The sequence below is a fragment of the Brachyistius frenatus genome, unplaced genomic scaffold, assembly GCF_029030835.1.
Source record: "Brachyistius frenatus isolate BFR_SWC_R1_liver_20210118 unplaced genomic scaffold, ASM2903083v1 Contig_43, whole genome shotgun sequence".
Lineage (NCBI taxonomy): Eukaryota > Metazoa > Chordata > Actinopteri > Embiotocidae > Brachyistius > Brachyistius frenatus.
The window spans coordinates 3347145-3371338 of NW_027210642.1; the positions used below are offsets into that span (position 1 = coordinate 3347145).

The following is a 24194-nucleotide window of genomic DNA, read 5'->3' on the forward strand; positions in this document are numbered from 1 at the left end:
CCAATTACAGGAACTACTCTTTTCTAACATTCTTACACTTGATCTAGTGTCAGTTCAGGACCTTTTTGTATTATTTTGCATGATGGCGGCTGCAGGCATGGACTCAAAATCAGAAGCTACAGATGCTGCTGTGCTGGTAGGAAACGTGTGGCATAACAGTTTGTTTTGTTTGTTTTGATATTTTTTATTTGTATGGTACAAACAGTTGTTTTTTTTTTTTTATATAGAATTATGTGTTCACCAAAAAAGTTAAATGAAGTAAATAATTGTTTATTATTATGTTAATGCTTCTACATTGTTGGTAATTTACTGTAACTGATTTTTATTTTGACGTTACATCCATGTTTAACAATGACATTTTTTTTTTTTTTTTTTTTTACAAATTTACAATGAGTCAAATTCGCAAAAGTGATTAAAAGAGAAAAATACTGTCTGTAAACTGTGATTGCTCACACTGCTTACTAATCTTTTACCCAACGTTCAACAGGAATCCACAGAACAGGAGCAGATCCTGAAGATGATGAGTTACTCACAACGTGGGCGAATGGATGAACAGCGTTGCTCTTTGGGTCCCATTACGACTGCACATAAACCCATAGGTTGGTACAGTGCAAATATGGTCTGCAATGGATGTCTTTTAGTAGACTGATTGCTCATTGTTTCACTCCTGCTCCCTTCAGGCTCATGCAATGAGAAGTTCTCCAATACCGCAGACAGACAGAGGCAATACCTTGACCCACGGGTGTCATTGCCTGGATTCAACTACCAGGTACGAGACTATAGATCGTAAAGGGCAGAGCGCATTCACTTCTGTGTGGCGGTGTATTCAATGAACGACTGATGTCGACTACAAAATGTGACCTGTTTTCTCAGGAACCTGGAAGTCATAACCATCACGGCTCCGCACCTCAGATCTCTGTGACTGAGAGTACTCCAGAAAAAAACGGGAAGCTGCTGTCGATACCGGTCAAACAGTTACAGGTTCCTTCTCAGCGTGACTGCTCCAATTCCATACAGGTCTGTTCTGTCAAGCTGTGTCATGAGTAGTTTTGTTTATTATAGATTTCTTCTACTGACTCATTTAATGAGACGGTAGTGAATGCTGTTCATCCTCATTTGGTCAAATCTGAATTCTTTTATCCAAAAAAAAGTCAGAACCTGATGAACAACAAAAGTTAGTGAATATGATCAGCCACGTTCAGCGTGGACGCATGGATGACCAGCGCTGCTCCCTGGATCCTAGTAAGAGTGCTCCCTGCACACCCAAACACCCAGACAGAAAACTTGCAGGTGACACATCAAACACAGGTGAGTAATGAGTACAACTGGTTGTATTCACAAATCTCAGTTTTCAAATTTTCTTTCATTTAGCATTTCTTTATGACAGATTCATGTTCAGAGAAGTAGCATTTTCATTTTAAAAGTTCTTTGTATTATTTAACTATATCACTTAATCCCACTAATTCCAGACCCTGAAGCGTTCTTTAACCTCCTGGCCAACACTCAGAGCCAACGGCTCGACGATCAGCGAGTGTCTCTGGCACCCCTACCGGGATTAAAGAGTGAAAAAGACACTTCTGCGGGAGATTCAAGCTACTTGTGTTACATGGTCTCTAAAGCTCAGGTAAGTTCTTTTTTTTTTTTAAAGAAGAAAACACATTTGTTGTTGCTGCTAAAATACAAGGTAACAAAATACTGTTAGTGGCTTTGAATGTTGTACAGATATATGAATCTAGAATATGAACAGAATACTGCAAAAGAAATGGAGTTTATATGATGCTAGAAAAAACAAACAGTTGTTATACAAATGTCATGTAAAAACACGTCATGTGTAATGTCCCTTTTAAAATTCAAACCATTCTTGACCTTAAAATTGTATTACTACCTCCTTGATCTTTGGAACTTTATGTGGTAAAGATTTGAGAAGCTGAGAACTGCTGGTTGATGCTTTTTTTTAGGGATCCAGAATGGAGGACCAACGATGTTCGCTAAATCAAATTCGAACCCGAGAGTCTTCACCATCAAAGGATAATTCTGTGTCTGGTCCAGATGCTCCACGTTCAGCTTCATTCAGCCCCAGCTCAGACATCGAACAACCAAAGAGTAAAGATAAAACATCTCCAAAAGAGGTATGTGCTCAAGTGTGTGATATAATTTTTTAATCCCAGGAGGAAAGTTGCAATAAATGACATTTAAACAATGAGGTTTTAGATTCACTTATTTTTTTTTTTTTTTTGCATGTCATTTCTTTTGCTTATATTTACTGCCTGTGATATGTACCGTTGACTTTTTCCCATCCAGGTCTTGACTACCGGTGATCAGGACAAATTTCTTACTATAATGAGTCATTCACAGCGTGGCCGAATGGACGAACAGCGATGTGTCTTAAATGCGAGTTCCCACTCCACACCCAAACGCCAGCCCAGTCAGAGCACTGTGTCCCAAGGTATGAATACAAACATATTTTCCCTCCTTAGTTTTTGCATTTAATGTTTTACACTGATAGCTTCATTGCCCTTATATGTTGATATATTAATTGTGTACATATTTCCACTAATTCCAGACCCTGAAGCGTTCTTTAACCTCCTGGCCAACACTCAGAGCCAACGGCTCGACGATCAGCGAGTGTCTCTGGCACCCCTACCGGGATTAAAGAGTGAAAAAGACACTTCTGCGGGAGATTCAAGCTACTTGTGTTACATGGTCTCTAAAGCTCAGGTAAGTTCTTTTTTTTAAAGAAGAAAACACATTTGTTGTTGCTGCTAAAATACAAGGTAACAAAATACTGTTAGTGGCTTTGAATGTTGTACAGATATATGAATCTAGAATGTGAACAGAATACTGCAAAAGAAATGGAGTTTATATGATGCTAGAAAAAACAAACAGTTGTTATACAAATGTCATGTAAAAACACGTCATGTGTAATGTCCCTTTTAAAATAAAAACCATTCTTGACCTTAAAATTATATTACTACCTCCTTGATCTTTGGAACTTTATGTGGTAAAGATTTGTGCCTATATATATATAAAAAAGCTGAGAACTGCTGGTTGATGCTTTTTTTAGGGATCCAGAATGGAGGACCAAAGATGTTCGCTAAATCAAATTCGAACCCGAGAGTCTTCACCATCAAAGGATAATTCTGTGTCTGGTCCAGATGCTCCACGTTCAGCTTCATTCAGCCCCAGCTCAGACATCGAACAACCAAAGAGTAAAGATAAAACATCTCCAAAAGAGGTATGTGCTCAAGTGTGTGATATAATTTTTAATCCCAGGAGGAAAGTTGCAATAAATGACATTTAAACAATGAGGTTTTAGATTTACTTATTTTTTTTTGTTTTTTTGCATGTCATTTCTTTTGCTTATATTTACTGCCTGTGATATGTACCGTTGACTTTTTCCCATCCAGGTCTTGACTACCGGTGATCAGGACAAATTTCTTACTATAATGAGTCATTCACAGCGTGGCCGAATGGATGAACAGCGATGTGTCTTAAATGCGAGTTCCCACTCCACACCCAAACGCCAGCCCAGTCAGAGCACCGTGCCCCAAGGTATGAATACAAACATATTTTCCCTCCTTAGTTTTTGCATTTAATGTTTTACACTGATAGCTTCATTGTATATTGTTGATATATTAATTGTGTACATATTTCCACTCATGCGCAGATTCTGAGAAGTTCTTCAGTTTGCTGGCCAACTCTCAGGGCCAGCGGCTGGACGACCAACGGGTGTCTCTTCATTCATTACCAGGGATACAGAATGGAGGTACCACATCAACATCCACTGCTGCTGAGAGGGATGCGAGCTACTTGTGCTACATGGTTTCCAAAGTCCAGGTTTGGCCTCATACATAGCATGTATCTATTTCATCATTGTGGAAAGTTGTTGCCAGTTTTTGTTATTTTGGTTGACAGTGTGTTTACACCTTTTTGCAGATTGTAGATTGTGTTCAACAATAAATCCAACTGCTTTGATCAACTATGACGAGAGTTAGTCTGATTTTCTTCCCACAGGGCTCGAGGATGGATGAACAGAGATGTTCTGCACCCCGAGTCCTCCAGAATCCGAGTACCCCATCAACTCAGCACAAAGACTACCACGATTCAGACACATCTGGTAAAACTCCCCAGACGTCTTCCTCCTTAAACCCCGGCAAAACTGACCAACAACTTCAGGTCAGATGTCATGCAATTTATAGTTTTTACTCATGCTTTTCCTGTCCTGTTATCCTATATTTATTAAGGAAGGCTCATCCTTTATGGTCTTTTAAAGAAATAAAAATATAGAAGTTTTATTTAAATTTGCTGCCTGTGTTTGCTAAGTTGTTTGCAAGTTGTCCCACTTTTCATTGCTTTTATTTCTTTGAATCCTTTTAGGAGGCATCTCCAGCTGAGCAGGACCAGTTCCTTGAAATGATATGTCACGCACAAAGGGGACGTATGGATGAGCAGCGTTGCACTTTACAGCCCAGCAGAAGCACACCTGCCACACCCACACACAATGGAAGTGCTTCAAAAAATGTACCCACAGGTCAGAAAATCACAGTGCATGGAAGGTCAAAGATGTGTTTTCTGTCTTTGACATGTAATAAATAACTCTTGACTCTCTGTAACAGGTGCAGAAGCTGATGCGTTCTTCAAAGCCATCACCTCCAGTCAGTCAAGTCGGCTTGATGATCAGCGTGTTGCACTTCCTACCCTGCCAGGGATAAGTGGAAATACAAAAGCTAAAACCCCAGTAAATTATGCTACATCTAAATTATTGGTGGAGTGAATATCACTGCCACACGTTGCTGTATGTAGACGCTTGTTATTTTTACGGCACGCTTCCACATATAGCATGCAGGACACAATGTGTCTCTATCAGTGTGAAGGTAAATGTTTGTGTCTTGTGTGTAACCCAGAAAATAATTTTGGCAGAAACATAATACTTGGACTGCCGGTTCCCTCTATGAAATAGCTGAGCTGGTTAATTTTTTTACATTTTAGATATAAAGAATATTAGTGCCATCTGTATTTTATCTAAAGCAACATTTACATTTGAATTTCTGCTTAATTAACAGCCTCAGGCCTACAATTCATTGTTTGAATTAGTCCCGTCTCTCATGGAAAAATAATTGGTTTTAACGTATCTTCTGCAAGACCTCTACACCACACATCACGGTGGCTGAATGTACACCAACAACATCAAGGAAGAACTGTTCCAGACCTCCCTCTCAAGCTGAAATGGCTTATGCAGAATTTGGCCCCGTCAGGCCCATAATCAAATCTGCTTCATTCACCCCCGAGACCGAATATCAGAAGAAGCTAAATTCCCCGGCACAGGTAAATTGTTCTCCTGAAAATGAACAGTGTCTTGATTTCATTGGGAGTGTACCATGAGGAAGGAAAAAAATAACATTTAGTGGTCATATAAAGAGACACCAGTAGAGTGTTAGTATTTACTAATCTGGTTTACATCGGAAAGTGAAAAGATCTAACTTGCAAAACTTCAGCTTTAAGAATTTGAATCATCACTTCTTAAGGGTTTCTGTTAGGGATGAATGGATGCTCCATTATTAGAGTTCCATTTGTGAGTTTCACTGATAAGATGGACATCTTGCCCTTTTCTGCTTTAATTAATGTTAAAGTCTAGTCTTGGACTTGGTCCACTGCTGACCTATGATGAATGTAAAGCTGAACAAAAGTCACTTAAACACTGTGTGAGAACACTGACATGTTGCTTTTTTACAGGTGACAGTGAAGGTGTCCATGAGCTTCATACCACAGCAGGTAAGCTGGGCCAGACTTTGTGTGAGATTTTGATTTAATTTAAAAGAAGTGCCTTTCACACATATGTAACTCTTTTATCTGTCAAAGGGACAGAGGATTCAGCCAGTTGCATTCCCAGAAGTCTTCCTTACTCTTGGAGCCCCAGGAGAAAATCTTGTGATTCCTCTGAGCCCGGTATCTGGCAGAGCCAGGGCCTTCGACTTAAACCTTGTCCCAAAAGGAGATGTTAAGTCCAGGCACCGCTCTCCAAGGCATGCAAGTCCTAGGAAAAGCCACTCAAAGCCATCATCTCCCAACCCTGGTGCAACCAGAAAAGCACATTCTGTAACTTCATGCTCAAATGAACAGGGAAGGCTCAGTCTTATCAGTCATGATGGCGACTGCGTCTCCCTGATTGAGAAGGTTCATACAGCTCAACTGCAGAAAGGAATGGCTGAAGGTGGACAAAAAGGGAGAGGGGTTCCGGGAAAGGAAAAGGCAGAGCAAGGAAGGGGCAAGGCGGCTGGAAAGAAGGATAAGAAATAAAGGTGGCAATAAACAATAGTTAAGTATGCCACATTGTGAGTTATCTGTTGAGGACATTTATAGAAATGTTATGCGAGATGTCAGTAATTGGTCTGGAAAATATTTGATTAAACATTTCAAAATATATAATTAGTATTTGTAGTTTCCATACGCCCTTGATAATTAGAAGCTCTTGCTAAAGCAGAACTAAAGTTTATTTGGTTTGTATTGGGTAATTTGATAAGGAATATTTTCCTTTGCTAGTTAAATGTTCCATATACAGTATATATGTTGTTTATTATAATTTGAGTTTAGTAGTTTGGGTGAAATCGCATTGCTTTGCTTTTTATAATGTAAATGAAATGTATACAGTTAAAGATGCAACTGCTCATCCAAAGGCAGACTTTTTAGGTGATAATGAATTAAACCCACAGGTCTGGAAAACTGTGTGAAACTATGACAAAAGGTGCATTCAAAGCACATCAATAAAAACAGAAATACCAAACTTTTAAATCTGATCACATTTTTATCTTGATTAGCTGATCCACATGGAGAATCTGGTTCCCCCAGAGCAAAAGTAAAAGGTGAAATAGAAGTGTGACACTTGATCATAGCTAAAATTGCAGTCGTAATGAGTTGTAAGTGAGTTTGTTCTTCATATTCAAGGCTAATTTGGTAGCATGAGGTTGAGCATGGCACGAAGATTAAAAAAAAAACCATAACACTTCTGAGATTTTTTTTTTGAACATTTATTGAAGACTTAGAGAAGAAAATATGCCGGAGCTCATATTATATGAACTCTTAACTAACTCCGTTGGATCTTGTGCCTTATTCAGCAGAGTCACTTCCCTGAAAGTAAGAGAGACCGTTTGGAAATGGGGTTAGTGTTTGTAGGGATGTATTGCAATAGAAATACAATAATAATAAATATGTAATGATGGAAAAATGGAATGACGATACTTAAATTAAAGCTTGTGTTTGTTATCAGCATTAGATTGTGAACTAGTGCACTATAGGCATTATTATCAGAGGTCATTATGTGGATAGTTATAGAGATGAAGTCTGTGTATGGGGTATATATACAATATAATACTGTCAAAGAAGGCTGAAATATTACCTTTCCAGCATCACGGCTCTTGACTCTCAGCTTGTTGACCTGGGACTCAGCAATGTCAGCGCGCTCCTGAGCTTCCTCCAGCTCATGCTGGGCCTTCCTGTGCCTAGACAGATGAGCGTTGGCCTGCTCCTCCTGTGAAGGGATTGGAATTGTATTTAGTTACAAGGACGTTTCTGTTGGTATTATTGGTTCAAAAATAAAAAGACGGGTCATATAAATATTCACTTACAGCCTCCTCAGCCTGTCTCTTGTAAGCCTTCACTTTGAGCTGCAGCTTGTCCACCAGATCCTGAAGTCTGTTCACATTCTTCTTGTCCTCCTCAGTCTACACAGATGAAAGATTTGAGTAAAAGGAAACAAGCAATTCACAGAAAGGTGTATTCTTAGTGAAGTTATTTACCTGGTAGGACAGCTCCTTCACTCTCCTCTCATATTTGCGGACTCCTTTAACAGCATCAGCTCCGCGTCTCTGCTCGGCTTCAACCTCAGACTCCAGTTCACGTACCTGAAACAAGATCCTAAATAATCAGTTTTGTACAAGGATATCAGGACAAAGTATGAAATGCTTATATAATTCATTCAAAGTGGGAGTTTTACACTTAAACCTGTAGTTCTGAACCTTTGCCTCCCCTTCTTCCAGAGAGCATAATAACTCTGAACATGTCTACATCATAGACTTTAGCTACTGTTGCAGGTGAAAAAAAACTGAGGCTAAATTGTGGATGATTGATATAAAAGGCATCACAACCCTGCAAAATATGTCGTTTCACTTTCAGAATTTGCTCCATTGAGTCTGATAATATTAGAAAAGTTGAGAAGAGTTTCACAATTTAACTCTTTTATCCCCATTCAGTTTGGCATAGGGCTAAACGAGAAGTTAGCCAGCTCGGTTGCGGAAGTCTCTGGTGCGCATGCTCTTACGCATTCAAGCGGAGGCGCAGTAGTACTTGACCAGCAGAACCGATTTCAAAATAATACTATGAATTACAAAGTGAATTATCAGGCATTGGTACTCTTACTCAATATTGTATGAATTAATTTGCCAAGATCCGAGTGTAACATGCTCATATATACATCATACCCTGGACTCCAGTTTCTGGAGCTGCTTCTTGCCACCCTTCATGGCGAGGTTCTCAGCCTCATCCAGACGGTGCTGCAGGTCTTTGACTGTGACCTCCAGATTCTTCTTCATCCTCTCCAGGTGAGCGCTGGTGTCCTGCTCCTTCTTCAGCTCCTCAGCCATCATGGCAGCCTATAATGATGACATGCTCTCTATTGAATTCATAATATTTATATATATGTAACATTATCACTGCATGGAAGTGACCAAATCGACAAAATAGAAGAGTGAGAGACATGAACTCACATCAGTGATGGCCTTTTTGGCCTTCTCCTCAGCGTTTCTTGCTTCCTGAACAGTATCATCCACCTCACCCTGAACCTGGATGAGGTCAGACTCCAGCTTCTTCTTGGTGTTGATAAGACTGGTGTTCTGAATTTTGACCAAGATAAGAGAGTATTTTAAGGGCATGTGTCTTACAGCTTAACTGAAACACAGATCTTGTGAATTAATGAAAACCAACCTGAGAGTGAAGCAGTCCGACACGCTCACTGGCATCAACCAACTCCTGCTCAGCCACCTTGCGTCCTCTCTCTGTCTGCTCCAGAGCGGCTCTCAGCTCCTCAATCTCGGCCAACATCAGACCATTTCTGCGCTCCACCATGGCAGCCTGCTCCTTCATGTCTTCCTGTCCTCTGACAGCATCATCAAGGTGCAGTTGGGCATCCTAAGATAAATAGTAAACAAAACAATAAGCCTTCTTTACTCTTTTTACTTGTCTTTTTGAACTAAGCAATTATGCAAAACTTACCTTAAGCTGTCCCTGGACATTCCTCAGTTGCTTCTGGGCCTCAGCAGCCTGCCTGTTGGCATGGCTCAGCTGAATCTCCATCTCATTCAGGTCTCCCTCCATCTTCTTCTTGACTCTCAGGGCATCGTTCCTGCTCCTGACCTCAGAATCAAGAGTGCTCTGCATGGAGTCAATCACCCTCTGGCTGTTCCTCTTGATCTGCTCCATCTCCTCGTCCTTCTCCGCCAGCTTTCTATCAACCTCACCTTTGATCTGGTTGAGCTCAAGCTGAACACGCAGAATCTTGGACTCCTCATGCTCAAGTGTACCCTGCAAGACAAGTCAGTGAAGTGCCAAAATAGTTGCTTTGTCATTAGAACAAAACACATTTGAAATTAGTTAAAGAACTAATTACATAGCATACTGTTCATGAATTGAAATGATGATAAGCAAATTATATCTAAAAGACATTACCTCAGCTTCTTCCAGGGCTGTCTGAATTTCAACTTTCTCGCTTTCTATAGCCTTCTTGGCTTTCTCCAGCTCATGAATGCTCTTTCCAGTTTCACCAATCTGTTCTGTCAGATCTGAGATCTCCTCTACAGAGTAGATACAAGAAAGATGAGCAATCACAGGCTATTCACAACTGGTAGGCCAATAAATGATTAGTTGTCCTGAAAATAGACAGCAGTTAACATACGCTGCAGGTTCTTGTTCTCTCTCTTCATGGTTTCCAGCTGATCCAGTGACTCCTCGTAGGAGTTCTTCATCTTGAACAGCTCAGTGCTGAGAGAGCGAGCCTCCTTCTGGGCTCCTTCCAGCTCTGCCTGACCCTCCTCATACTTCTGTTTCCATTCTGACAGGACCTAGAAATATATCGATGGAACATTTTGTTTGGGACTGGCCTGGTCCTGTGTTGAGCCATGTTTTGTTTTCCGCTTTAACAACTTATACCTTATCAAAGTTCCTCTGCTTCTTGTCGAGGTTGGCAGCCAGACCGTTAGCTCTCTCCACATCAATCATGAGGTCTTCCACTTCACTCTGCAGCCTCTGCTTGGTCTTCTCCAAAGAGGCACACTTGGAGTTCACAGCCTCGATGGATTCCTCAGCATCCTGCAGGCGCTGGGCAAGCTTTTTCCTGTGTTTAAGACATTTTTAATCATTTCAAAGCAAACAATTGAAATGAAAACCATTTTAAACAATAAAATTGTAGTTACTTACTTGGCCTCCTCCAGCTCTTCAGTGCGCTGGATAGCATCAGTCTCATATTTGGCTCTCCACTGAGCCACCTCACTGTTGGCCTTGGACATTCCTCTCTGCAGCTCAGCCTTGGCCTCCTGCTCCTCCTCAAACTGCTCTCGGAGCAGATCACAGTCATGGCGAGCTGACTGAACACCGTGGGCCAGGGCGTTCTTTGCCTGTTGAGCACATACTCCATGTCAGATGGACATTTCCATTGAACTTTTCTATTTTACATCCAAATGCTGGATGGATAAGTAGTTTAAGTGATCGTTTAATATCTTTTTATGTTGCATCTACTTAAATAGTGTAATGACATAAAAGGAGACTTTTCATACCTTCACTTCCTCCTCAACGAGCCTCTTGAGCTCCTCAATCTGCTGAGTGAAGGCCTGCTTGCCTCTGGTCAGCTGAGAAACAAGAGCTTCCTTCTCCTCCAGCTGGCGTGAAAACTCACCTACGTAACAAAGTTTTTAGACATCATTGTGAGTATAATTTTTTGTTAAATGGGTATATTTTCATTGAAGATGTGTTTCAAGTAAAGAGCAGTTTGTATGACAGCTGACTCACCATTCTCTGTCAGTAGTCTCGCCTTCTGTCCATTAATGTCATTCAGCTGGCGAACGTTCTCGTCATTTTTGGCTTTGAGCTCACTCAGCTGGTCCTCAAGAGTTCGGCACATTTTCTCCAGGTTGCCCTACAGCAACAAAATGTTGTTTACGTTGTGCATTTCTATAAGTTTAAAGCTACTGGTATATTTATCAGTTACAGTTGAATTTCTGAGCAGAGTGAAAGGCTAACCAATCACTCACCTTTGATTTAGCAACAGACTCCATGTTGCTGGAGAGGTCATCAATCTCCATCTTGAACTCACTCTTCTCCTTCTCCAGCTTCTGCTTGACGCGCTGGAGGTTGTCGATCTGCTCTCCCAGCTCTGCAACGCTGTCAGCCTGCTTCTTGCGGAGAGCTGCTGCAGTAGATTCATGCTGCAGAGTTGATTCTTCAAGGTCCCGACGCATCTTCTGGAACTCAGCCTCACGCTTCTTGTTCATCTCAATCTGAGCAGCTGTTGCTCCACCAGCTTCCTCAAGCCTCTCACTGATCTCCTCAAGCTCCCTGGAGAGATCAGCTCTCTGCTTCTCAACCTTAGCCCGAGCAGCCCTCTCAGCCTCAATCTCCTCTTCCAGCTCCTCAACACGAGCCTTGATTTGATGATGTTAACATCAAGAAAACTTAAAACTTGAACATGTTGTTGAAGAATATCTGAGTTTAATATTCACGTGAAATAGTTTTACCTGGAGTTCCTTGATCTTCTTCTGAAGCTGAGCACTAAGAGACTGTTCATCCTCAATCTTGCTGAGCAGCTGGCTGATTTCAAAGTCCTTCCTGGAAACACAGAACACAAGACAATTTTCACATTTGTAAGTTCAGTTGAACTGGGAATATTATGTTTTATTATGGCACAGACAAAAAAAGATAATTTAAAAAACAACAACACACTTCTTGATTTTCTCGTCAGATTGCTGCTTGTCATTCTCCAGATCCATTATGGATTCCTGGGCCAGTTTCAGATCTCCCTCCAGCTTCCTCTTGGCTCTCTCAAGGTCCATACGGAGCTTCTTCTCTTGCTCCAGTGAGCCCTCAAGCTATAAAGCAGTAATTGTTGATTTGAGGGATTTGAAAGACAAACCTTAAATACCAACAACCATTAAAAAAAAAAAAAAATCAAAACAACATCATAATTATTGTTTTCTTACATCGTCCACTTGCTGTTCCAGCTTTGTCTTGGCCTTGGTCAGAGTGTTGACTTTGTCTTCCTCTGCCTGGAGGTCATCCAGTGTTTGCTGATGGGCCTCTTGGAGAGCTTTCTTCTCCTTGGTTAACTTGGCAATCGACTCATCTTGAGATGCCATCTCCTCCGTCAGGTTTTTCACCTGAAATTAGGTGAACAGTTCAATCCCCCGCCCAAATATGAAATGAAGTAAAGGGGAATAACATCACATGTCTAAAGTTGCATTGAAAAGATAGTCAAAATGAAGTAAACCTTGTTTTCTGTGGCATGTTTCTCCTTCTCCACTTTAGCCAAGGTGAGCTCCAAGTCATCAATGTCCTTCTTCAGCTCAGAACATTCATCCTCCAACTTCCTCTTTTTGGCAGTCAGCTCAGCATTGATTTCCTCTTCATCCTCCAGTCTCTCAGTTGTCTCTTTGAGTTTGGCCTCGAGCTGGATCTTGCTCTTAATGAGCCCCTCACACCTCTCCTCAGCATCATCGAGATGCTCAGCTTCCTATTTTTGAGACAACAATATGGGCTCTTTATTTATCACCTATATGTTGGAAAATGTGAGCAATAGTGTCCAATAGGAGAAGTACAGATGTGTTACAGTCAAACTTGCTCTTGTTTCCAACTTACTGCAGACACTTGGAGTAGTAGGTCATTCTTCTCCTGCAGGATGGAAACCATCTTCTCCTCCAGGTCCTTTTTCTTGGCCAGAGCAGTAGCCAAGTCTGTCTTCATCTTGTCATAGTTCTCCTTCATTGACTGCAGCTCCTTCTCAGTCTCAGCACTCTTCAAAAGAGGCTTGATCTTGAAGTACAGATTCATCCATGGCCAGTTCTTCACATTCATGAATGAACGGACATTGTACTGGATGGTGTAGATGGATTCTCTGGAAAAAAAAAGAAGCATTTCATTAACAAAATGTTAATTTTACAATAATAGGGTGATGTAAAACAGTAGAGTTATGTGCATATTTTGATGATAATCCTACCTCCTCTCTGTCATCTTAACATACACCAGCCTCATGACATATCCTCTGCAGAGAGCCTGAGTCATGGTGACCAGAGTGGCCAGTTTCTCATCTCTCATCTCCTCAAGGGTACCCAGCAGACCAGCTTTGAAGAACACCTATGTTGTCAGATGAAGTATATTAGTCATCAGTTCAAATTGATACGACAGTACATTTGTATATGACAAACATTGATATCGTCAGAAATGCACCTTAGTGTGTCCAAACTTGTACTGAGTGTGGTCCACATCAATGGAGCCCAGCAGCTTCTCTGAAGCCTTCTTGTTGTCAATGAACTGTCCATCAGGGATGACACTGGCATTCAATACTTTGTATCTGCAAGATAAATGATATGGTCAGTTATGTTACTATTTTCCTCCTTTTATCTTTATGAAAGTGTTTATCATTACAGTACCTTTGAAATCATCTTGCATCAAAATTTATAATTAAATATATATGTCACCTCTGCTTGAAGTCAGCATAGAGGACTCTGCTGGGGAAGCCCTTTCTGCAGATTCTGATGCCCTCCAGCACACCGTTACACCTCAGCTGGTGGATGACCAGGAAGTTCTCCATAAGACCTGCATATTACCAAAAGTGCATTGTTAAAAATATATATTTCTTTTTTTTTTTTTTTTTTTTACTTTAAAATGCTGAAAAGTGGATTACAAACTTCTTACCAGGCGTTTTTGATTCATTGGGAATCAGGCATCGGACAAAATGAGGATGAGTGCTCCTCAAGTTGGTCATCAGCTTGCCCAAGTTCTCCTGTTGAGCAGCATCATGAGAAAATTGGTCAACATTATCATCAAGATGTGTTTATAATTGTTATGCAAAAAGGAAACAATACATACTCTGAACAGAGCAGACACAGTCTGGAAGGAGCCACCCTTCTTCTTGCCACCCTTCTTGCCACCAGCAGCAGCCTCTGTTCTCCAGAAAATTTTAAATTTAAAAGGAATAATCAGTGAGTAAATAATGTTGCACACATCTCTTGGTCTTTTTTGTGGAAAGTTTAAACTTCCCAATGAATGAATGTATTACCAACTTCTTTCCAGGCCTGAACCAAGCATAACAGGCAGAGTTTCATACATGTAACAACACCTGACCTCATCTAATATCACAAACTGCACTTTTATCATCATAGTTTACAAAACAGATGTAGCTACTTCAACCATGTTGCTCTCTATCTTGTACCATTAATATAAAATACTAAATTTGGTTATCTGCAGAAAAATTCTTGCTAAAAATAAACATTATTTCTTACAATATCGATATCTGTGTTCAGTAGCCATACAATGTTTTACTAAAATGATGGAATCTGTATTGGATATTGAAATTTTCCTGCTCATTCTTATTTCTTACCCTCAGGTGCACCATGGGCTCCATACAGTAAGCACAGCAGTTTGTTTGCAGACTTCTGGTAGAGCTGAATAACTGAGTCATTCAGTGGGTCCTTGTTCTTGTCCAGCCAGCCAGTGATATTGTAGTCCACTGTACCAGCATAGTGAACCAAGGAGAAGTGAGCCTCAGCTTTGCCCTTTCCAGGCTTTGGCTTCTCAAATGCCTTGGTTCTTGCCAAGATGCTGATCATGCAGCTTGTTCTTGAAGGAAGTGTCTGAGGCCTTGGGGAACATGCACTCCTCTTCAAGGATGGAGAAGATGCCCAGTGGCTGGGAAGGATTTACAATTTATGTTAAAGATTTGCCTCCAGAAGCAATCATTTTCACATGAATCAAGAAGTTATTTGGTTACACACCTTCTCAATAAGCTCAATGCAGGCAGCCAAGTCCATACCGAAGTCAATGAACTCCCACTCAATGCCCTCTTTCTTGTACTCCTCTTGCTCCAGGACAAACATGGTGTGGTTGAAGAACTGTTGCAGTTTCTCATTGGTGAAGTTGATGCACAGTTGCTCCAAGCTGTTGTACTGTAATACAGATATAGATATATAGATAATTAGTTTATTGAGAATTATGTGTTTATATATAATCACAACTGACATCTTTAAAAATTTGACTCACATCAAAGATCTCAAAACCAGCGATATCCAACACTCCAATGAAGAAATTCCTTGGCTGCTTGGTGTCCAGCATCTCATTGATACGGATGACCATCCACAAGAACATTTTCTCATAGATAGACTTGCACAGAGCACTGACAGAATTGTTGACCTAAGAGAAGAGATTTTAGCAAAACAAATTTTCAGAATATGTTCATGTCAAAATGCAAATATCTCGCAAAAATTTTCAAGGATCAAACTTCATTTGAATTACCTGTGGGACGGTCTGACCTTTGGTCACCATCTCATTTCCAACCTTGACTCTGGGGTAGCACAGAGCTTTCAGCATGTCAGCAGAGTTCAGGCCCAAAAGGTAGGCGATTTTATCAGCCACTGATGGAAAGAAACAAAATATGTATTGAAACCCTTTAACATCAGAAGTATTTTCCACAGTACAAAACCTGCCCTATGAAAATGATACTATTTTATAGAATTACCCTCATTGCCATCAGGCTCAGCCTGCTCCTCGCGCTGCTTCTGCTTGAATTTCATGCTGCCATGATGAATCACAGCTCCAGTCAGCTTGAAGATGCTTATCTTTTCATCAGCATTGAAGCCCAAGATGTCAATGGCAGTCTGCACAGGAAAGAAATTAATTCATATTTTAAAAAGGGGATTTATTTTTAAGTCTAAGTATCCAAACAAAAGTGAAATGTGATTTTACATCAGTTGCAATGAACTCCTCCACATCATCAATGCTTTTGACAGTGATTTCACCCTGACTGATCATTGGGTAGTCGTAGGGGTTAGTGGTGATCAGAAGAGCCTCTGGAAGAGAATAAAAAAAAAAAAATACATGAGATGTTACTCTGATATTTCTCTTATTTTTAATTAATTTAAGTTTCAAGTTGTCTATAAACAAACCCAGGATCTCAGGCTTGTGGCCCGTCATCAGCTGGTAGAAGATATGGTAGCTCCTCTCAGCAGACAACTGGAAAGTGACACGAGACTTCTCCAGCAGATCTAAGACAAACAAATTAGTATAAAATTGTGGTACCGCAACATAACTGTTTCAAATTAACTCCAGTGTGTTCACCATCTTTTTATGATTTTATTGGCTTACTAATAACTGCAGTGATATCAATTACTTATCCACCTATCCTAATCCAGCTGCATGATGGCAGGAAGAGCTGCCAGACCAACAGACTGATGGCAGTCAGTTACTGTGCCTCTATCTATATCACTTGCTAGTCACCTTCTCATATGTTACTTTTGCTGCAGCCACACTATACTCATGCATATGCTTCACCACAACATAAATAAATTGTCCTCAAAACTGAACTCCTGTATTTGTGCTATGTAAGTATAAACATGTCAATCCTAAACTTCAGCTGCACCATGCCCAACCTAATGTTTAAACACAACCACTTTTGAATAAATAAACTGTTAAAAAAAGTTATTCCGCAAATGCTGAAATTTTTCTACCATCTATAATGCCAACGACAGGCTTTACTTTAGGCCTAAGTTTCCCTCTGCATGCACTGTATATATTTAGGATAACCAGAAATGTATGCTGCAGTTGAATCATCATTGTGAGGTGTAAATTAAAACAAACGTGATTGAAAATGTAGAAAATGACTTACATGTTTCAATATCTGCTGAGGCCAGTTTGCCAGTGGTTGCGAAGTGAATTCTGATGAATTTACCCTAAACACATCAGGTTTAAGTTAACAGCATTTTAAATATTGATATGCAACTCAGAAAGCTTCATTTTGTGCCCTTTCAACACTTACAAAACGAGAGGAGTTGTCATTCCTCACAGTCTTGGCATTACCGTAGGACTCCAGCAGAGGGTTGGCTGCAACAATCTGGTCCTCAAGGGAGCCCTGCAAAAGAAGATTGTGGTTAAAGGATCCATGCATGAAAAACAATTTTTTTTTCCGACAAACATTTTTATTCTCTAATAATCTTACCTGTATTTTGCTACTTTGCTCCTTCTTACCACTAAGAGCTGCAATTGTTGCAAAGTACTGGATGACACGCTTGGTGTTGACAGTCTTTCCAGCACCGGATTCTCCACTGGGGTATAAGAGACACATTTTCAATATTCTGTTTCATTATCATAAAGTTGATAAAACTGTCGGTTAATAAAACACACACACACACACACACACACAGTTTGTGTTACACACACACACACACACACACACACACACACACACACACACACACACACACACACACACATTTATGCTTCACATGAGTTCTGGTTTCATGGTTCCTCCAACAAGCTCATCATCAAATTCATTCTGCTTTTTCTAACGTGCGGAACTTTGATCTTACCAGTGAGCATGAACTGATAGCCATTGTCAGAGATGGAGAAGATGTGGGGTGGAGCCTCAATCCTCTTCTTGCCTCTGTATCCATTTACACATGCCTCATCATACACAGGAAGCCACTTGTAGGGATTCACGACAACGCAGAACAACCCAGAGTAGGTCTGTAATAGCAGAGAACAAATTATATTTGAACAGATTGAGATTCACGTGATATTCACATTGCACTCACATTCAAGCAAATTTAAAACTTACGTAGATCATCCATGATGCATAACGCTCTTTGAGGTTATACAGCACAGCTGGCTCATTGAGGTGGGTCATCATGGCCATGTCCTCCATCTTATCGTACTTTGGAGGGTTCCTGGGATGGATGTCTTCCTCTTTTACAGTGAATGACTGAATAGGACATAGAGACCAAAGGTTTTGTTTTGTGAAGATTTGATCAATTAGACGACATCAACTTTTAAAGTTAAAGTCTTTGAGTAAAACAGCTGTATAAATTATATGAAAAATAGTTAATATTATATGATTCTTCACCTACCTTTCCTCCATCTGTCTCAACTGTGGCTTTGCCCCCCTCCAACTTCACCAGTTTACCTTTGAGGTACATCTCTTCAGGCTCAGCCACAAAAAAAGCTGTTTTAGCATCAAATGGAGCAGTCTGGGCCTCAATCCTCTCCTTTGCTGGCTTCCGGAGGTAAACGGCCGCCGGGCCATACTGCTCCATCTCCGCGTCTGTGCTCATGATGGCACTTTAATGGACACTATAAATATGAGATTGAAACATAAATTAAGGTGCCTCTTTTATAGAGGGAGGACTGTCTTCTCAGTAGGTGTGCCCTGCTCAATTTGGTCATGTATTCTTGTTATGTTGCTGCTAATCCTGTGACATTGACATTTAAAGTGAATATATTGCCTTGGAAGCACATTTGTGGCAGTAATTAGTTTTTCCTTGTGCTCAAACTGAAAGGCATAGCGTTAATACAAGTATTAGGGAATCAATTTATTAATTTCATAAAACAATTACTTTTAAACATAATGTAACATGTATTTAGGATCTTCTAACATGGCATCATGCATCTGTTGATGCATATGCATATAATGCAATATTTTTTTGAATTTATAAAAGAGCAGCATTCATTGTGTTGGTATTGCTAAATTTGACCTTCAATAGAATATGTTTCATCAATACAGGTTTTGTGCTGAAAAAGAAACAGTTGTTTTAAAATGATAATACTGACACTAAAATTATTAGTACAATAAATTATATAAATATATATATATATTATTGTTTTTACATTTTCTTTTTCAGTTTTGGAGAAGCGCCCAAATGTCACTGGTGTACAGTTGCAGTTCACACATGTCCGATGTGGTAGTCCAATGAAACAGGATCAACTATTCCATAAAACAGGGTCAAAGATATAAAAAGACTTCAGTATTTTAAGACTAAGGGGTCACTTTTTCTTAGTTCTGAAATAAATGATCAGTTTTATAATTAACTATTTTTTTTGTATTTCTATAATTCCACAGTACACATGCATCAGATGTGACCCATTTACTTGTAGAACTGTTGTTGGGCATGTACTGAGCACAGACTCTGAGTGTTTGTCCACCAGAGAATATATGCATTCAGATATAATGACACTTGATAACATACATGTCTGTCACCAACTTGTTTTGATAATGAACACAGTTTTCTTAATGCTCTTCCCTGTAGGTTATGATAATATTAAAGGTATATGCCATAGTGCAGGCTGTAGTTTTGGATAATCATGTAAATGTCACTGGTATACAGTTGCAGGACAGACACACAACTCAGATGTCTGAAATAAAATTGATGCTGAGCACCATTCCATAAAAGCTGAGGAGGGATTACATATCATCTTGGAATGGAGTGAGAGAACAGTTGCCATCAGGGCTGGGATAAGACTCAAAATAAGTCATGTGCCAATAAACAAGATGTTAGAGATGCCAGACCCGTAATAGTACCATGAATGAAAACTGTATCCAGGATTAGTGGAAGTTAAAATGTGAATGTACAATGAACAAAACAAAATCAATTTGTGATTATTACAATGGGTTTCATTTATTTTTAAACTGGATTGTTGAGTGAAGTATGTTTACTGAACCTTACTCGACATTCTCTCTTCGGAGAAGATGACCTTGAGGAATGTCACCCATGTGACCTTGATAGGTAGGTGGGCTATTGTGCAAACATGTGTTGCACACATGCTTTTCAAGTAAGGTCAGAAGTCGCCAGTATTGTCTGCCAACCTGAGTAGCATGTGTCCAACAAGCTATTCAAGTAAAGTTGAAAGTCTTTGTTGTGTTTTTTAGCCAACTTGTTTGAGTGAAGCCTTGGTGTGCTTAAATACATGACACACTATTTCTGCACAACAGAGGTAGCTGATTTCAATGTATACATATGGTGCAGTACTACTTCTCAGTCTGCATTTATACAAATATGAATCTGTCTCTCCATCTGTGTTCATTTTTTTTTCTTTTTTCCCCCCCCAAAGCTGAAAGTTACAACTAGCATAAAAGGCTGCAGTGCATGGTGGGCTACCTTGACACCGGGCCCATTGTGTGTCATCGAGGATGAAAAACGGCAGCAGCTGTTTCGAATGGTATGAAACCAATTGAGTTGTCAGGGAAGTCCCAAGTTAAATGTCTCATTACATTTGTTACCGAAAAGGAAAAATCTGATTCGTTAATTATATTGTGCTTCATGATGATATTTTGAAAATTCATAAGGAACATAATTATATCATGAATATAAATTCAAAATGAAAAACTGCTTGAGTCACACCAGTTTGACCATTACTACAGAAAGACTTTGTCTCACTTATAATTGCAACCTTAGAGAGCATGATTACATTCCTGTAGTCAGTTGTACATATGGTTTACCTATTTACTTTACTGTTATGTTCTTTTTGTACGTTGTGATACAAATTATGCTTAACATACAGCATATTTTTTCTGCATACATTGAAATAGTTTAAAATGTGTCATTTGCACTGTACTTAATATAATTTGAGAGTTTTTTTCTTAATGAGTAATAGCTTACACTTATTTTTCATTAATTCACTGCACTTTAAACTTGCATCATTAGGCTATAATACAAGTGAACAAGTGTTCTTTTTAGACGGTGAAGAAGGCACAAGCGGGAACAGATTGTCCTGACTGACCTTCTCCTTTGTATGGCCTTGTGTCTCTGGTTGATTATAGATGAGCCTCTGCACTAAGCCCTTAAAGTGAGATCAAACATGCCAAAGGTGTCTGGCGAGGAGGAGCCTAAGAAGCTTTAAAAGAGTGTTAGATTCTTCCATGGCATGGCAGTACCACTGAGAGAACCAGAGGTGGTGTGGGTTCTCCTCTCTGTTATTTCTCTTTTTTTGGTTTGTGTTCCTTATTTTATTATTATTATTATTATTTTTTTAATCATAAACAGGCGCAAACAGAGTAGGGGAGAATCCCCATTTCCCATATGAGGTTGAGATTTCAGATGTTCCTGTAAAGCTTATTGTATGCTCTTGAAAAGACCACTGATAAGGCGCATGCTGGAATCAAAGTTGATTTTATCTTCAACTAATCTTGATTGTAATGTTTTTATTTGTATTATCTGTTATAAAAAAAAAAAGATCAGTGGTAACTTCTTCATATTCTTGTAAACTAAACTGTGTTTGCATCTGTGGACATTTTAATCAGGAGAATAAATTCAAGCAACCTTAACTAAAAATCCCTAACAACTGCATTATGAGTATCGTTGCTGTATGACAAATCAATCATTCTTTCAAGAGATATGGACAACTGTGTTGAAAGGAAGGACAAACAACAGGTTGAGTCAGTTACATGATACTCTCGTTGTCTTTCTAAACAAAGGAAACTGTATTTACATCAATGCTTCAGTGGCCACTCCCCGGCAGTTGTCTATCTGCAAGACAATGCCACAGCCAGAACCTAAAAATATCTTGGCACACAGAGTTAGAGTGCAATGTTCCCACAAATAGCATCGGCCCTAATTCATGGGCCAGCAACACCAGTGCTTCCTGTGGTGCTGCAAATGCAAGTGGACCTTTTAACTGCTGCTGATGAATCCTTCCTGGTTGCATTATGTAGCCTGCTGTTTAAGGTGTATACTGACATCCATGTCCTTCACATTGTGATTTTATATTATAGCAGGCGTCCTAGTTGTGCCATGAAAATTGTATAAGAAAATAATTTGTGTACATGCTTCCAAGATTGTATAATGTAAAGGAAGACTGTAGTTTTGTGCAATAATAACCTATCTTTCAATAACCCTTATTCTGTCTATGTGAACAATCCTTTAGCAAAAAAATATATTTTCTAAACTTTAAAAATGAATCTTTTATTATGGCCTCAACCCTTAAACCTTGTCCTAGTCACTATAGTTAAGTTGTGCTGCCTCAGAGCACCAAATTTGGCTTTGGATGACAAAAGTAAAAAGGCCACAGTTAAGAAAGTCTTTTATTAAGAGCACTATATCACAACACACGTTTCATATTTTACAAACTCTGCGGAATTGTCCATCAGATGTTGTCATCTATTCGGCAGTCTCAGACATGAAATGAAAAGAAAAATAATATTATTTGTGGTGTTTGTTTGATAACAATCTTTTAGCATCACTTGAGTCTCTACCACTTCCCTAAATGACCTTAGCCATGACCCTGATTTCATTTCAAGTAAACCAGTCAGCACTGTGTTTACAGATGGGCTATGCTGGCAACTGGTCATACATTTTGAGTGCCATTAGGATTCCTATTCATTTAAACTGGCTGTCACATCGCAGAACGCTCAGAGCACTGAGGGCTCTGGCCAACAAGGGGCCACAAGAGAGTACATGAATTCCTGCAATGGTTTTCAGCTTATAAAAAGCCAATTGTCATTCCACAACAGTGAGGGTCTTACTATTGGAAACATCATTGACTCTTTGTTAAGGCCTAACTTAATCTCAAAACAGCTACTTGTCAGTGGTTGCAGTTGGGTTAGCTTCGTTACAGACTAATTTTTCAGGTCATGTAGGCCTATTCTTGTAATGATAGTAATAATAATGAATATGAAATACAAACTCATCTTGTATGCTGCCTAGAGAAAGTAAAGCCTAGCAAAATGCTAATAGACAGTTTTTTCTTTTAATTATAACATTACTATCCCTGAATTAATCATTTAGCTTTGAGCTAAAGTATTTGTGTATCATTGTTAACCAACATATGAAAAGTTACCTTTCCAGCATCACGGCTCTTGACTCTCAGCTTGTTGACCTGCGACTCAGTGATGCCAGCGCGCTCCTGAGCTTCCTCCAGCTCATGCTGGGCCTTCCTGTGTCTGGACATGTGAGTGTTGGCCTGCTCCTCCTGTGAAGGGTGTACGGTTTTACTGACGTAGTTACAGGACAGTGAATGGTGACATTTTGATTCAAGCAGTAACTGATCTTTCATATAAAGTGATTGACTTACAGCCTCCGCAGGCTGTCTGGTGTAAGTCTACACTTTGAGCTTCAGCTTGTCCACCAGATCCTGAAGTCTGTTCACATTCTTTCTGCTTCATGAAAAGCAAACGGAGAGTTGGCATCAGCTAATCCCTGCAGCCACCTTCCATCCTACTCGCTCTTCTCCTTCTCCAGCTTCTGCTTGACACACTGGAGGTTGTTGATCTGCTCTCCCAGCTCTGCAACACTGTCAGCCTGCTTCTGGCTCACACTTTGTGTTCATCGAGACAATCTGGTCCTGGCAAGAGGAGGTTTGAGCTGATGATGAGCTGTGCATTCATGTAAACTTACCTCTGACATCTCAAAAAAACTAATTTCCCTGCCTTTTGTATGGTGTTGGCCCAGCTTTATTCATTGCTGCGGTAAGAGACACATTTTCACAATTCAGCTTCATTATCAGAAAGTTTATAAGTTTAGGATACAAGTTTGTTTTATGCTCACAAAATCAGAAAGAACTGGTTCTCACGATCTGAAATACAATTTAAACCTAATTTGAATTTGTATTTAATCGATACATGCTGACCCAAGCTACAAATGTTTTGAGTGTCCATAACAGATGCTTAAAATAGGAGATCCTGTATCATAACACTTGTCTTTTAATTAATTCATAAATACTATGTCTGTTTGCAGGTTACTAAATACTACATTGCAAGAGTGCACCGCATGGTTCGTAAAGTATTTCTTCCAATAAATACAGATTTATTTTAAGATCCGGTTTCAGTTAACACGCTTTATGATAGGCAGTCATGTCCATTTAATTTTGATATCACAGCCAACACTGAGTCTTAATATTGGCGAAGCATCACAATGTCACTGGCGAGTAGTTCCAGGGTACACGTCTCAGATATCTGATACTGGTTTCACACTGCCACTCATGTAGGACGAATAGCCAACTCTGATTAGACCAGAAAAAAACAATCACATAAGTGCTTAAATCTTTTGAAAAAAATGTTTTTTGATTTGTTTTTTAGGATTTTCATTATGCAGGTAAGAATGTTGAAAATGCTAATTTTGGAGACTGAGGCGTTAGTGATTTATGTTAGCACATAAGAAGGTAAAATTTTGAATCATTGC

General features: G+C 39.6%; 3 protein-coding genes across 3 annotated transcripts; 1 reads left to right on the forward strand and 2 right to left on the reverse strand.

The window, feature by feature from the left end:
* The first annotated feature begins 1211 nt into the window (after window positions 1-1211).
* Window positions 1212-6774, forward strand: LOC138623294 (uncharacterized). The gene is made up of 14 exons (XM_069702728.1): window positions 1212-1308; window positions 1470-1624; window positions 1959-2129; window positions 2302-2446; window positions 2564-2718; window positions 3065-3235; window positions 3408-3552; window positions 3668-3837; window positions 4015-4176; window positions 4378-4531; window positions 4617-4738; window positions 5143-5325; window positions 5734-5772; window positions 5860-6774. Exons 1-14 carry the CDS (start codon window positions 1212-1214, stop codon window positions 6295-6297), a joined length of 2307 nt encoding a protein of 768 aa, XP_069558829.1. The 3' UTR covers window positions 6298-6774.
* Window positions 6775-7104: 330 nt separating this feature from the next.
* LOC138623295 (myosin heavy chain, fast skeletal muscle-like) lies at window positions 7105-23785 on the reverse strand. The gene is given in 38 exon segments (XM_069702729.1): window positions 7105-7125; window positions 7370-7525; window positions 7623-7718; window positions 7794-7898; window positions 8475-8645; window positions 8760-8885; window positions 8977-9180; window positions 9265-9573; window positions 9718-9842; window positions 9944-10109; window positions 10198-10381; window positions 10465-10661; window positions 10821-10939; window positions 11053-11179; window positions 11295-11684; window positions 11778-11868; window positions 11983-12128; window positions 12240-12416; window positions 12527-12769; window positions 12895-13150; window positions 13253-13389; window positions 13483-13606; window positions 13734-13851; window positions 13951-14038; window positions 14125-14198; window positions 14636-14843; window positions 14845-14943; window positions 15030-15200; window positions 15295-15444; window positions 15547-15665; window positions 15770-15908; window positions 15997-16100; window positions 16197-16295; window positions 16916-16979; window positions 17066-17158; window positions 17246-17351; window positions 23562-23648; window positions 23781-23785. Coding segments are annotated over 38 exon segments (5394 nt in total).
* LOC138623285 (myosin heavy chain, fast skeletal muscle-like) lies at window positions 17545-18396 on the reverse strand. Its single transcript, XM_069702717.1, has 3 exons — window positions 18153-18396; window positions 17864-18007; window positions 17545-17772 (listed from the first exon to the last, which is right to left on the reverse strand). Exons 1-3 carry the CDS (start codon window positions 18354-18356, stop codon window positions 17545-17547), a joined length of 576 nt encoding a protein of 191 aa, XP_069558818.1. The 5' UTR covers window positions 18357-18396.
* Window positions 23786-24194: the final 409 nt, after the last annotated feature.

Coding starts and splice junctions, on each gene's coding strand:
- LOC138623294 (XM_069702728.1), top strand. CDS start 1,212: ATGGATGACCAGCGCTGCTCCCTGGATCCTAGTAAGAGTGCTCCCTGC. Junction 2,447..2,563: donor TCAGAGCACTGTGTCCCAAG/GTATGAATACAA, acceptor CACTAATTCCAG/ACCCTGAAGCGTTCTTTAAC. Junction 5,773..5,859: donor TGAGCTTCATACCACAGCAG/GTAAGCTGGGCC, acceptor TATCTGTCAAAG/GGACAGAGGATTCAGCCAGT.
- LOC138623285 (XM_069702717.1), bottom strand. CDS start 18,356: ATGAGCACAGACGCGGAGATGGAGCAGTATGGCCCGGCGGCCGTTTAC. Junction 18,008..18,152: donor TTGAGACAGATGGAGGAAAG/GTAGGTGAAGAA, acceptor TGTCCTATTCAG/TCATTCACTGTAAAAGAGGA. Junction 17,773..17,863: donor ATGCATCATGGATGATCTAC/GTAAGTTTTAAA, acceptor CTGCTATTACAG/ACCTACTCTGGGTTGTTCTG.